This window comes from Toxorhynchites rutilus, chromosome 1 (genome assembly GCF_029784135.1).
Source record: "Toxorhynchites rutilus septentrionalis strain SRP chromosome 1, ASM2978413v1, whole genome shotgun sequence".
NCBI lineage: Eukaryota > Metazoa > Arthropoda > Insecta > Diptera > Culicidae > Toxorhynchites > Toxorhynchites rutilus.
This window is the reverse complement of record NC_073744.1, coordinates 91,616,930-91,632,993: the sequence shown is the minus strand read 5'-3', so window position 1 is coordinate 91,632,993 and position 16,064 is coordinate 91,616,930. Positions and strand designations below refer to the sequence as shown.

The 16,064-nt window shown below is 37.0% G+C and overlaps 1 protein-coding gene across 9 annotated transcripts in view; it reads left to right on the top strand.

The window, feature by feature from the left end:
• Positions 1 to 16,064, top strand: part of LOC129762981 (broad-complex core protein isoforms 1/2/3/4/5) — a 187,680-nt gene that overhangs the window by 126,970 nt on the left and 44,646 nt on the right. For all 9 annotated transcript variants that reach the window (XR_008740768.1, XM_055761628.1, XM_055761622.1 and 6 more), the window contains exon 2: positions 12,559 to 12,802. Coding sequence is in view for 8 of the 9 variants with exons in the window: in XM_055761628.1 (XP_055617603.1) it covers positions 12,617 to 12,802 (186 nt within the window). In the remaining variant the exon portion in view is untranslated. The remainder of the gene's footprint in view (positions 1 to 12,558; positions 12,803 to 16,064) is intronic.

The window sequence follows — 16,064 nt, the reverse complement described above, 5'->3', positions numbered from 1 at the left end:
CCCAAAAATGCAAAAAAAAAACAAAAATTCGATTTTTTCGAACTGCCAGAGCGGGGCCCCTCTCCGTCCGGCAACACCACAGTGGTTACGTGTGCATAGTGTCGCTCAGTGGCCAGCGACAGCACTTTAGTATCGTTTGCATTCTGTTGGGGTTTTGTGTATGTAACAATAACTCACACACTTAAAAAAAGTTTTATGTTTCGATAGATATGGGAGCTGGGGAGGGAGGGGAATATGGACATTTTAAGAATATATATCTTTCAGAACTCATGTTTCCCCAAACTTAAATGATGTTTCTTGCAATTCAATATACTATTTTTCTAATGAATCGGTCACACGTTTTACAAAAAAAAAGTTTTGACGTGGGACTACGTCTAACCGGAGTATATGGGGGGTAAAATGAAAACCTTAACGCATACCATTTGATGATTAGGCAAAATGTTGATAACCATTTGCTGCGATAACGCCTATAGATTAAACAATATGCGTTCAAGGTACATGTCAAAATCGAAACTGAGTGCCTGAAGTTCATCAAATCAAGCATATTCGCGTTTCGAGAAGTACGTACAATTGAGAGATGCAGACTTCAGAGGGAAATGTAAAATAAAATAATCGTTTGATAATTCCTAAACCAAACGTAAAAGGACTGTCTTTAAATTTACTTGTAACGAAGAACATAATCTATCACAATGCATAAATTTACTTTACATGGCATTTATTCAATCTCTTTACTCACAAAGCAAATATATTGAATTCAATTGAATTTGAAAATTGTTTCAATCAAAAATTTAATGAATACAAATTAATGATTACTAAGCTAAGATAGTCCCACGTCAATCTTGCGGTTATATCATAGATATAACCCACCCATTTTTTCAATGTTTTTTTTACTGAAATTAAAGCAGCCCGAAATGTAGAACTTTTCTTTCCATGCAGGTAATATGGACATATAGTGGGAGGGAATATGGATAGGTCTGCAATATATACGTATGTATATCTTCGAAATTACGTGAAAGTAGGGGAAAGGAGTTGAGAACTTATGAGAACTATCGATGAGATTAGTAAAATTTAACAATTTATAAATTCCCAATAATGTCAAGAACGGCAGGTGACAAGCCAAGTAATCCGAATAAGCGCTGCCGGTGTCAAGCGAATAAATTTTCACGAAACATGCGGACGGCTTAGTGTTACTAAGCGGACGCGCAACCGTAGCTCATTTATTTTCTGTATGTTTGCAAAAATTAACATTTTGTTGCTAAATTCAACATTCGATTGCGAATAGTTCGAAAAGCTTACAATTAAGCCATAAATAACCTTCCGCTTAAACTAATCTAAGCCTCTGGTTGCATTTTCTCTCGGTATCTAGGAGGACAGTGTCACAGACGTAGAATGCAAATAACTAAACATGTGTACACATAGCAAATGTATATAGAGCCGTCTGCATGCATGTGAAGAAGAAAGGCAATCGACCGTTTGTCCGACACTGTCACTGGGTTAAGGTGAAGGTCATATACTCCGTATGCTATGCTGCTAGCGTTCTTGCCTTGGTCTGTGCTGCTGTTTGTTAGACAGTTATGCACGATGCCGGGTACGTATTTTTGCTATTTTGATTTGAGTAGAGAATTTGTTGTGTGCACACACAGAGTACAGCAAGAGAACGTGTTCGCGTTTGTGTACGATACGAGAAGCAGCACTAGCATCCCAGCATATGGTATACTATTTTTAGTGTGCAGTACACGCGCCGGCAAAAACACACGATTTTTACACATAAGAAACACAAAAATTAGTATACATGTGCCGCCATCATCACCAATTTCACCGCACAAATATAAATTTGCTATTTTCAATAGAGCGTGAAACCACAGAACAACATCGTATGTTAGGAAAAATAAGTGCTTATCATTAACACTGCTGCCGACAATGTGGTATCTGCTAAGTGTTATCACAGCTGCAAGCATATGCTCCACTAGTTGTTATGTACAATGGTAGAAGGAAAAAAGCTCATACGATTCTCTTTCCACGATGGAAAGCTCTCTCATATGTTGATCGTCCTTAGACAACATGCTTGCATCCCGGATACACAAAAAAGCGAACAAGATATGCATACAATACATACATGTGCCATATGTACTATGACTATTTTGCATCACACATCACACATCATACCACCAAACATCCGCCAACTAACACCACTAACTCGAGGAATAGTTTTCACTTTCTACTTGTTGGCTTGTTGTTGTCGTCGGTGGACTCGCCACAAACTTCAAACGAGAGAGGAGGGTTCACGTTGGGTGGTGTGTTTCCACTTTCCATTTCAATCTTTGCTATAAACAGTCCACCACCGAGAGAAGTTTCAGAGTTTTCAGTGTACGAATTCAAAAATAGATTCACTATTTACGCTATTATTACACATTCCATCTATCGAGACGACTGGTCTTCTCCGCTGGTCATGAACTTGATTTACTGTGATTCATAATTTAAGAACACCGTAATAGCAGGGGTGAACCCACAATTATAAACATATTATTATGAGTATTCTTAAAATGGATATATTTTGATGTTTCTGAGCCTACATCTGCGACACGTCTGTTTTTCCAGAAGGTGGTTAGGATTTGAAAAACAGTGCGTTCTCCATAATGTAGTAAAACACGATATTTGCCTTCCTGTGCCTACTATGCCCTCTGCATCAACCCATATTCGCGATGTCGAAATTGAGCTTCGTGTTACGATTTGTGATGTGATAACGGATTATGATGGAATAAATACACTTCTAAAACAAAAATTGTGAATAAAACTTTCAGTATCAAAAATTTATTCTATTGAGTTTGAGTAACAATTTTTTAGGCCTTGAATCTTGAAAGATTAATCCATTAACGGCAGAGCTGTATATTTTTTTGACGAAAGCCATCAGTGTAATTTCGATTATTTACGCTAAAGAAACCCCAATGTTCAAGAATTGTTTTATTCCCATCTTCCATTTTCCGGGAAATAACTGTTCGAAAAATCGAACATTGCCCGAACCCCGCTTTTTTTTGCAATTACAAACAAACTTGGAACTTAAATGGAGATGGATTGATGCCATCTCGAATTCTGCATCGATTTTTTCACTGTTTTTCGAGCATTTTCAAACACTTTCGATGCTTGGTCAAAGAAAATCCGTTCTTGATGACCTGCGTTGCTCTTTCAAGCTCTCCCTTCTTCCAACGTTGTCTGCCCATCCTTTTTGTAATTCATCTGGAATCGGCATCTGGAATCAATTAGACCAAAGAAAAGCCTCAAACCTGTAGGATCAATTTACCCAACATAATTCCATTTATTTTTATCAAAGTGACAGTTTCGCTGCATCAAATTGTTCCTCTTCTGTAGATGAATAGAACTTTACTGCACAATACACAAAAAGTTTGTTTAATCAGCGAGGAAAACCTTAAAACCACGATCGAAAAACTCACATTTTTTGACAATCAAAGTGCTTGTTGTATTCATGCTACCGTAGATGTAGATGGAAGGAATTCCACCTGCCGAATTTTACCAAAAAAAAAAGTTTTTTTACGTTAGGTACATACGGTTCAACAATAGAAGGAGATGACATTTTAAAAAATCCAAGTTGAGCCGTACTTTTTGAGATAAAGCAGTAGTCCAAATCACTCCGTATGTCCAACTCACCACGTATTACCCTACTGATCATTTCCTCCAGCTTCTCCACACACGAAATTCTACAGGCCACCATCAGGTTATTACAGACAAAAAAAACATACAGATTTTCAATAATATTTGCTAAATTAATCGATATTTGCACACATTCAGAACAGAAAATGCAAAAATAAATGAAAACCCTACCGTCTACCAAAGCTAACAAACAAAAATGCACTGCGGAGGTTAGATGTGTTTTCGTTATGGCCAACGTTCGATTTTTTGAACACTCAATTTTCGCGGCCTTTATTTGTCTATAGGAGACTCAATCGAATGATTTTTGCCCTATATCACAACGTATGTTTTAATCAAAACAATACTGTGGAAAAATTCACATATTTTTGCATTTTATTGGGTTTTTTGATGGAAATTGAAAACACCTTTCAAGCATACTTGCTTTATATCGAATTTATTGCCCAATAAAGTTATACAAAATTGAATGAAATCGATGGTAAGTGGCAGCTACTTAATTAAGCTATCTTTTGGTTGCAAAACATTACCATATGGTTGCTTTCCAAAGACATGAAAAATTATCAAAGTTGCTGTTCGATTTTTCGAACGCTTGGCCTAAAATGGGTTAAGCAAGGATCAAGGAATACGTGATAGAAGAAAAATGCGGATTCTCGCCCCACGGGGGGTGCAAAAGTGTGCATCGGATGATCGCGGTACGGACGTAGATTGAATAGGATTCGGCGATCTTGGATCGATATTTAGAAGATCGATCTTATCTTTTTTGTCTTTTCCTAAAGATCGCCAATCCTAAAATAGAACCTACAAACAACCATGTTTTTTTTTTATCCCATCCGTTTATTAGGCTCATTTAGCAATTCAGCTGTCACAGAGTCGAATTTATTCGTATACATTTTTATGTTAAGATAACTATTGTTGTATATTATTTAGGCTTAATATTCCTATCCATCGATAAACATTTGTTTTTTTTTATGTATAACACAGTAGCTGTTTAGGCCTAAGAATATTCCAATTCTATCGATACACAACACATGCCGAGTATTCCATTTCTATCGTTACACAACACATGCCGCCTTTTTCGGCGTTAGAATATTCCTATTGTTCGAATGTTCACAGTTGGACTGTTCAAATCGGGACTGCTGATATGAGGCTTCCATTGCTGTGTTAGAATTCGCACCAATTACCGATGCAGCAGATCGTAATGTGAGCGGTGAGGGACTGGGTTTACCGACACATGATGATTGTTGCGTGGACGTAGTAGCTAGAATAACACACAAAGGTGGTCAGTTGAGGGGCCCTGAGTTATTAGCTCATGATCGTTCGCTTAGTAGTGGACACGCAACCAATTAGGCTACGAAGACCCCCCTAAACAACCATGTTATTTTGCAACCAAAATTAAATGATATTTCATAAAAACGTTTTGATTTAAAATAGACGCTCATATATATGACCAAGAAATTGAAAAAAGCAACATATGTATTTTTAAATTGCCAATCTTGAAAAGATTCCGTGTTCAGTTCGCCATTCTAGAAGATGAGAAGGACTAACCTGAAACTTCAAAACGCCTCCGTCCATCCGGATTTCCAGACAAGACTTTCCTACCCCATTAGAACTTTTGCCTTCCCAACGGTTTTCTTAACTAGGGAGCTGAAGTAGATTGTGCCACGAAAGCAGACGAAGTGCATACCGAGTGAATCTTCTCTGCACGGACTCGATTTTCGTGATTCCAGTTTGATGGTGCGGATTTCATACGATATTGCAGTATTCCTGAATCGTCCAAACCAGAGCGCCATATAGAGATTTGAGACAATATACGTCCGGACAGATTTTTGAAACCGCATAATAAAACCGTTTCTAAACGCTCTATCTACAACGTACGATACATGTTCTTTGAGCGTCAGTTTCGAAACCAGTATCACCCAAAGACCTTTGACCTCCATGACCAGAGAGTACGTATTCGAACGTTGTCGGTTCTTTCTTCCTAGAGGAGGTTATCGTGGAACATTTCATTGGATTTATGATCATAAAGTTCGTGGCGCACCATTCGGCTACAATATCCGGTTTTCGTTGAAAGAACCGGCAGTTGGTTACAGAACTGATACGGCAATAGATTTTAAAATTATCCGCAAATGATACACGAGGTCCTTCCAATACCCAGCAAATGTTGTTGAAGTAGATTAGGAAGATCAGAGGTCCAAGGTGGCTTCCTTGAGGAATACCGGAAGCTGCAGAAAAAACCCTCGAGCTGCTATTACCAACGGTAACGCGAAGTTTCCGTTCTTTAAGATAGGATTTGAACCAATTAACCATCCTTCTTCCGAACTTTCCCAGCTTTGCGATGTCGTGATGAATCTTGTCGAATTCAGCAGTCAAGTCTGTATGCCAGTTCGGCTGCTTCGTGACAAACTTCCCACTACATAATTAGAAAATGCTTCACGGCATAAATCCATGCTAGTCATCATTTATGTACTGTTTGCAATACGAGAAGACGGGTTCCATCACTGCTAATTTAAAGAGTTTAGCACAAAAGCACAAAACGATGAAATACTGCGATAGTTTTCGACGTTCCGCTTATCACCTTTCTTGAGCACCGGAAACATTTCGACGGTTTTCCAAAGCTCAGGAAAAGTTCCATAAGTCAAAAAATGTCGGAAGAGATGCAACAGTGTAGTCGCTAAACTGTTTATGTACCTTTTCAGAAACAAAGATGGAATACCATCTGGGACTGGACTAACAGAGGATTTTAGTTTTGCAGCGGCGGTGAAAATTTGGGATTCCTCAACATCGAGAACTTTCTCGAGAATAAACGACATATTTCTTCCGTATCTGAACTAGCCGTGCCTTCGTACGAAAGTTTGCCATGGTTGTCCATTAGCGGTGGCATGAACCCTTTTGGGAACGTGTCGATCACTAACGTAGGCCAGCACAGTAGAAAACGTCTGCACTGCACTGTTAGCGTTGTCGTTATCTAAAATTTCGTCACAGTTGATTTCATTCAAAACATCAGCGATGCTAGAAAAGACTTGATAAAAATTGTAGCTAACAGATGCAGCGTCGTCTCTTAAAGATAATTTTCTTTTTTCGTACGATATCAGCAATGGAGGATGATGTCGTACAACCTCGAATAAAGGGGTCAGTGCTAGCACCAAGCTAGGAGCTTAGTCTGTTGAACAAGTCCAGAAGGTGAATGTTTTTATTTGGTATATGACTGATCTGTCGAAGAGTGGCAATACTGTAGCTGTCTACGAGCTCCGAAGCGGTTGGGGTAATCTGTGAGCACGCGGGATCAGCTAAAAGAAAATCATGCGTTGAAAAACGCCAGCTGAGACCTGGGATATTGAAGTCGTCAACAATTATTATTTCATCAACTGCAGCGGCAAAACAACAGATAGTCTCTATTGATTCAATGTGGTTAATTGATACGATCAGGGGGAAAGTACACCACACATAAGAGTTTATGACCATCGAGTTTGATTTCCACCCAGACTTGTTCTATAGTGCGCCTGGTGATATCCTCGATAATCCACGCCTTTAGACGCCTTCAGATCTTGTCGAATTGTTAACAAAACGCCGCCTCCAGATGCTTTACGGCTGTTGTACGGGGAATGATCACATCGAAAAACTTCGTAGTGCAGGCCGAGAAGCTGAGTTGAGAGAGTTCTATCGTCCAGCTTAGTTTCGGTGAACGCAATAATCATACGCGTCATCCGATGTTGCCAATGGGTAATCGTTGGCACACGTATTTAGTTCGTCCACGTTCTGGTAGTAAACGAGAAGATCGTTAGGTTGTGAGTTCTTTGCAATATCAGTGCGCCGCTCAGTCCGGCTAGGATCAGGAGTCGTTGAGGACAAAACGGGATCATACTTGCCGGCTGTATCGAGTTGGGAGACCCCGTTACCACACCCACACGTAGGACTAGGACGGCTGCGGGTCGCTGAAAGAAATGGCTCGACTATGGTGGGGGGTCGGGGTCTCCCATAATCCCATCTTCAGTGCGTCCCAGTGTCCCGTTCATACTCAGAGCCCGACTGACTAGCGAAAATCGATCCAATATCGTTGGTGGAGGTAGGTTGAAACCGATGCACGGATCAAGAGTCGTTGCGGGAAAAACGGAATAATACTTGCCGGTAATGTCGAGTTGAGCGACCCCGTCAACACGCCCACACGTAGGACCGGGACGGCTTTTACTAGCTGACGGGAATAGCTCGATTACAGTGATCATGAGGCTCTCATGACCCCGTCACCACACCCACACGTTGGGCTTGGACGGCACTGGGAGGGATGGCTCGACAACGATGGAAGGATCGAGGGCTCCCATAATGCCAACTACAGAGCGTCCCAGTGCGAACTACGTTCTGTAGCCACGAATCGCTGGATAAGGCTATTTTTTCCAATTGGTTGCTGACTTCGACTTTGAAGAAAAACGAACCTCAGACAACTTAGCTCTTACCTTGGGAATAAGTTTTATGACCTTCAATTCCAGCATCGTGATATCGCTTTCTTTCGTCAATGGATCGAAGGCTGAAAGATAGATCCATAAAAGGTCTTCCTACGGTTGGACAGTTTTAATTTTGTCAGTCATCGGTTCTGTCCCACATGTTTTGGTTGGAACTGGTGGAATCCTAACCGGACTGCCGGTATCGCTGCGTCGTCGTTTGTTCGAGGTTGGCGCTTCTATCCGCTTCTGTTTATCCATGGACTGATGCTATGTTGGAACGAAATACCTTGGACATTCGTGTCAACTTTTACAGAAAGAGCAACGACTGACTCACTCAATTTGCTGATATCTTCTTTCAGCGAGTTGATGACTTCGGAATCCTCAACTGTTTTGCTGTTTTCAATCATGGTGCGGAAATTCCCATTTGAGAATAATCCAGCACAGCTGTATCCAGAACACGTTTCCATTTTCCTAATTGATCCATTAGAGGCAGGTCCACCTTAGCACAAATCATGTGGAATAATCTTCCGCAAAAACCCCCACGCGTAACCGAAAAGGCAAACTGTCCCATCGCAAAGCAGGGAAAAAAGGAAATCGAACGGTGAACAGCGTGGATTTGAGTTATTTTCTTGGGGGAAACTTTTTTTATGCGGTCCCTATCTACCGCACAAAAAAGTTTTTTTCAAATTGCGTTCCGGGCACGATTTTTTAAAGCTACTGGTGAAGTTATGCACGATTTTGCATGGTTTCGGCTTGCCTGTACTTTCTATTTATTTGATGCTGATTTTGTCGAGCACTCCCTTGATATCGGGTGATGATTCTGCTGTCAGCAAGGTAGCGCTGATCAAGTCTCCGCAACCGTTAAAAATGTACCCAGCCTGTCATCGGTCGGAGCCTGCCCTGCGATTAATCTTAATGTTGTACAAGATGCCTGCTCTGAATTGAAGAAATCTAAAAAAAAGTTTTTGTTGCGTGCAAGTTTCTGTTCAATGTCTTGCTGGATTTTATGAATAATGAATAATTTTAATTGAAATAAATTGATTGTTTATCAAGTAACACCTTTCACAATCATGCTCATTAGATAGAGAACTGAATCATTCATCTTTCCTCATAAGTCATTTTTTTCTTGATGGTGACAGAGAAAAGTTATAGACTGAAACATGAGCATGGGTCAATATAGGAAAATATAAAAAATTTTGAAAATCCAAAAAAGGTTGTTCGAATAGAGTTATCGAAATTATTCGATAGAAAAATATTTTACCTATCTTCCAGCCACAATAATATTAATCGGAAAAGGGTCTGAGAAAAGTTATAGGCCAAGTTTCATGGGAGAAATTAATTGTTTTAAAGAAAATTGAAAAAAAAGTTATTTGAAAGGACCCAAAACGCATTCTCGAAATAGTACTTATTCGATATAGAATATTTTTATCTATCTTTAGCAAAATTTCTATTGGTTGGAAAAGGGTCTAAGAAAAGTTATGGGCCAAAATGTATACAAGTTGTGGCAGAGAAATTAATGTATCGTAATAATGTAATAATGTAACGAATATGGAAATAGAACCTTTTCACACTCGAAAAAAAAATTGAAGGAACAGAGTGCGAAGTCGAAATTTTTAGGCGATTTTTAGAAATCATGAAATATTAACACATGAAGATGGGATATAAATCAACTTAAAGCATAATTTACGAGAATTTACACGGAATATTTTTTAGAGAGATTTGTATCTCGATGTATGACCATGATGACAAAAATATCGGGAAGAGATGAGAAATCGATTTCTTTCTGTTTTTTTTCAAAGATACTCCTACGCCTCAAAATAGTAACAGTGTAATATACTACAAAAGTAATATTAAGATAAAAAATGTACACGAATGAATTCGGCTCTGTTACAGCTGAATTGCTAAATAAGCCTAATAAAATAAACTGTTGGGTTAAAAAAAAAGATAACAAATCCAATTAACGTTATCAACTATCTTCATTTGATTTCTATAACGTTGTTGAAGGACCATTCAGTATAGAGATATCATTGTTTGAACGAAAAATTTGGAATTCGTATTTGAGGATGATTCAGTACATTCAGTACATTTAACATTGAGTATTTTCTCAAATTTTCATTCCCAAGCTTATTGAGAATGGGGAAAAACGAAAAACTGATTTTTTTCACTATAGCTCTTATAGTGATATGGTTCACACACATACGAACATATTTAAATATAAATATAAACAGTACTGAGTTTTAAAATTTAAAAAAAATAATAAAATTCTAAATTAGGGGATATATATTTTTGGATCGTGCGACATTGTTAAAAAAAATACACATAACTATAAAAGACGTAGGAACACATTTAAATACGAATTAGAGTAGTACTGAATCTCTAAATCCTCTAAAAATTCAATATTTCAAGATTTGTTTTTAGTACTTAATTGTTTTAGGAATATGTTTTTTTGATTATATTTTTCGATATATCATAGTAAAATGCACTTTCAGTTTTTTATTCTAATTTTTATCTCGAACCTATTGAGAATGGCGTGCTAAAAATTGAAAGGTACGTTTTCCCCATAGAATTACAAAGGGATTTCAAAAATAGTCAAAATTACTATACAATATTTTCTACAGAGCTGGTGACTTGGTTTGGGGAAACTTTTTACTTCCTTACTCAGCCAGACCCTTTCCCCCGTACAACTCGTGAACGTTTTGGTCAATAACTTTTTTCATACTTTTTTCCTACCAATGAAAATTTGGCTAAATTTTAATAAAAATATTCTCTATCGAATGAGTACAATCTCAGAAATGTGTTTCGAACCATTTCAAATAACTTTTTTTCAATTTTATTTGAATTCATTTATTTCACCCATACGTTGTTGTACATGTTTTGGCCTATAACTTTTCTTAGACTCTTTTTCAACCAATGAAAAGATGGTTAAAGATAGATAAAAATATTCTCTATAAAATGAGTATCGAATGAGTTTTCCATTCAATCGTATGTTTCAGGGTGTTAACAATGGATGTCAACAAAGAGACAATTCGGTAAATTTTACACCTTTTCTTTGATAAAGGCGAAAATGTAAGCCAGGTCGTAGAAATTTTGAATGGTGTTTATGGTGCCGTTACTGTAACAGTTAATTACGTGCAATTCTGGTTCCGTCAATTCCGTTCAAATATTTTTGATGTTAAAGATGTTGAAATCACAGAAATAATCAAAGTTGACTGGCATGTTATTATTTGTAGCATCGTCTAGGAACTATAGATCGATCGCAAAATATTTTTAAAACACTTGCGCAAAGCTGAATTAACAAAGAAGAACGATGTTTGGGTGCTACATCAATTAAAACCAAAAAACATGATGGATCGTATATATTTGCGAAGCCTTGGTCAAACGGAATAAAATCGTCCCATTTCTTGAACGAATGGTGACTGTCACACACGACAATATTGTGTGAAAACTATCGTGCTCAAAACGTGGTGGAGCAGCTCATACGGTGGCCAGACCAGGACTAACAGCCAGGAAAGTTCTACTGCGTATTTGGTGGGACTTGAAAGGGGTCATTCATTATTAGTTTCTTCCGTATGGCCAAACACTAAATTCAGATCTTTGCCGTTTGAAGCTAACGATTGGTCAGAAACTGCCAGAATTGGCCAACATAAGAGGTGTTGTGTTTCATCAGGAAAACGTAAGGCCATACACGTCTATAGTGACTCGCCAGAAACTCAGGGACTGTCATTTTCGGTGACAAGTAAACGTTTGTTAACATTTCATTCATCACCACCAAATCTTCTATGATTCTTGGTTTGATGGTGAATGTGTTGTTGTGAATGTGTTGACCAGATAAAAACATCACATCGATTGGTCTGATCTGCTACAGTTGATCAATTTTCACATTCCAAAACCTGCGCCTTTAATTGTGACCAAAACGAAGGACTTTCCAAAAACAATATACTCTTATGTTATAAAATGATGCTCATAAATCTAATGGCGGGTTTACACTAGGGAGATCTATAGCTATAGATGGATTTATTCACCTGAAAATAGGTGTAGACGGATGAGAATAAATATGATACACTTATTTGAGGTATATATAACTTGAATAAATTCAGCATATGTAAACGCTTTTGAATTTCTCACTGGTGAGATATCACTAAAGTTGGATGCAGTTCTACTTCAGGTGAATAAATTCACCGGAAATATGAATATATTCATTATAGAAGTTCACGAGAGTGTAAACGGTTGATGCGATTTCTATAAATCTCACCATATTTCTTCACATGAATATATCACTAGTCTAAACCCACCCTAATGACTTTCCAGGATATTTCCAAACTCAAAAAATGTATTTGTAATGAATCTAGATAGCTGGAATATATCATAATAAAATGTTTACTAGGAAATAATTAGAAAACAGCATCATTTGACAAATTTAATCGTATAACAATTTCTGCTTTCCGTCTTTTTTTTGCAGGATCATTCATCACAACTTATATAACGTCGACGGTAACTGCACATCAAACACACATACAATGGTAGACACACAGCATTTTTGTCTGCGATGGAATAACTATCAGAGCAGCATAACTTCTGCTTTCGAAAATTTACGAGACGACGAAGACTTTGTCGATGTGACGCTTGCCTGCGATGGACGAAGTCTCAAGGCACATCGCGTCGTCCTCTCGGCGTGTAGTCCTTACTTCAGGGAACTGCTCAAGGTAAATAATCTAATAGACTAGTAATTTCTTCTAACAGGTCTAGAGTTACTAACTAAGAGAGACATAAAAACAAATCATTCAAAAGTGATGATTGTTATCAATCGAGTTCATACAAGAGTAGCGCGATCCTTGTGCTGAAAAGCGACCACGTTTTATTCATTTCACCCTTGTGATATTTGAATTGAGTTTCGACACCAAACACATTCAAAGCTGTGAAAGGGCACTCGTTCCAAAACATGTACGCAACAGAGGCGAACTCGTGTTGGTGTTATTTAAAGGCATCTGTTTTTTTACTTCATCTATACCTCTGCCTCATTCAATGTGCAACTGCAGCCAAAGACTGAAAAAGCTGACTCGAAAGTAGGACATGCTGTAAACTGCAATCAAACCAATAAGCAAAAAAACAATAATTTGAGAAAGTGTCCTTCAAAGTGCTTAAAATAAGATTTCACGTTATTCAACTGAACTGCAGTAACACAGCGGCGCATTGCAATGCAATTCGATGATGCAGACAGGCATCATCATCATCACCGTTGTCGTCGTCGTTTTCGTCGTTGTGAAGTGCATGGAGATATTTCGGCGAAATATTTACTCTACGTTTCGTGTATATTTATATGCACCCCAATGCACATTTTACATTTACGACACATCTCTCATCTCAATGCGGGAAGAAAAGGAAAGTTTGCCTAATTATTTGGGCATGAGAGACATACTTTGCGGATCCCATTAGCGTCTTTGTTTGCTATTTGCAATTCCGTTATAAGTAGATTGTCTCCATACTTTGCGAATGTATCAATTGAAACGTGATTGTCCGTATCTCTGACCTAAATTTGCCAATGTGACCACACGATAGAAATATGTCCAGTCAAATATAAGCCGATCAATACAGTATTCAGATTTTTTTTCTATGGAAATGTAACAGTGACAATTCAGTTTTGTACAACCCCATCCAAACAATCGATCCATGGCGGCTTCTTCGAGGCACGTTTGGGCACCTTTTCGTCTGGATCCCGCCAGATTCACAGTCACCATATTCGTGGATCTATTCTCTAACGTCTGTAAACGTGTTCCGTTCATCGTTGTCGCCCATAACTAGGCTGATCATATAGTTCCGGAATGAAAACGGGACACGTAGGCCATAAAAAAACAAAACCCCATTTTTGGAAGAATTTCATTAAGTTAATAAAACCGAGAATGAAACCAAACGATCAATTTAATATTGTTCTCTGAAACGAAAAAATAATTAGGTTATTACGATTCTTGGAAATTTTCTCATAAAAGGGCCTGGCCAGGTATGGAAGTAAAATGTGCCCCCAAACCAAATCTCTCGCTCTATAGAAAATATTGTATAGGGTACTAAATAAGAAATTTTGACTTTTTTTGAGCCTCTATGAGGTTCAAAATAGAATCTATGGTAAAAACGTACTTTCAATGTTTTTCATGCCGTTCTCGATAGCTTCGAGATAAAAATTTGAAAAAATACTGAAAGTGCATCTTACTATGGTGTATCGTCAAGTATTATTAAAAACAATATTCATCAAAAATTAAAGAACTAAAAAAATTTTTCAAATATTGAAACAAATTTTTAGAAGTTTTAGATGCTCACCACTACTATAATTCGTATTTAAATGTGTTTCTACCTCTTTTCTATATATGGGTGATTTTTTCAGAATTTTAACAGTATTGCGCTAAACAAAAAAAATATTTATAAAATTTCGATATTTGTTTAGAATTTTGAGACTTAGTACTGGTTTTATTTCTATTTAAATATGTTCGTATGCGATTTTTGATATTTGTGATTTTTTTTCAGAAAATTTAGAGCACTTCGCGGCGCGAAAATATCCAATAATTATAAAAAAAAATTATTTTCGTCATTTTCTAATATTTTGTTATTATCCTGAAATCTATAATTGTATTGTATTCATGTGTTCGTGAAAAGTGCCTCAAAATCTTACCACCAAGGCTATGGAAAATGTTGGATAAGGTATCAAATCAGAAAAATAAAGTAATTTTTCTGAATCCCTATATGGTTCCATATAAGAGATGTAGTGAAAAACGTAGTTTTCTTTTCACGCTATACTCAATAGGCATGGAAATAGAAATTCGAGAAAACACTCAAAGTACGTCTATTATGGTGTACCACTACAAAAAAAATTATAGATAATACATTTTTTTTTAAGAAAGAAATTTTTTGGTATTTCGAAATTTTGGATACTTTTATTTTTAAATCCATTAAAACATAATTTTTATTTGAATGTAACTGTCCTTGATATGTGTTTTTTTCAGTCACGATCTAAGTTTTGCGGTACAATTTTTTAATAATTTTAAATTTTGGAATTATTAAATTAAGTTTTGAGACACAATACTGCTGTGTTCGTACTTGTTTTTTTTATTAATGATTTTTTTCATAATGTATCGAGTATTGAACGTACTGTTTTAAAGCAATCCTTGAAAACAGTTATAAAAAATGGATTTTGCGTTAGAAAAAGTACATTGATTCAGAAGGGACATATTCTGAAGGTGATAATATAAATTTAGAAAATAAATAAAGTATTTTTTTGAACACAAATTCCCGGTATGAATTTGACAGAATATATTACATATTTAGTGAACATAGAGTTGGAATCAAAACTCGAAACATATAATATTTACAATTGTGATAGTACACCCAAACAAGCGTTGCCTGAAAGCATTTCATTTTCGGCAAAAACCATGTCTTCTCATGCCTTATAGCGTCAAATGAGCAAATAGAATCATCTGTCCCCAAACGTTTTAAAACATTTGTATGTATGGAAGCAGACATCTCTTCCTTTTTTCTTTTTTCATCTTTTTTGGGATTGAACTAGGATTGGGCGATCTTTGCGAAAGGATCGATCTCGACGAATCGATTTTCTAAACGGCGTAGGGATGGATTCACTGATTAAATCGGTACAAAAGAATCGATCTTTGCCGAATCGATCTTCAAAAAATCGGAAGCATTTTTCCAATTTATCTACTTATGTTATATGGGTATCGTCTTTTGTTTAAACATGAAATGAAAATTTCATGGTTCTATTTAATAATCAAGAGCACAAAAAATTAGATCTTCGAAAATAGTGTTTTCCAGAGAATTCATCTTGTACCATCATGGAATCATTTAATTAAATAATTTATTTGAAAAAGTATCATTAGTAACGCATCAACAACCCTTAGTAGCTATCGCAAGTTCCGATCTTGTCAGAACTTGTACGGAATTAAATCGAAGAATGATCAAACTGACTCT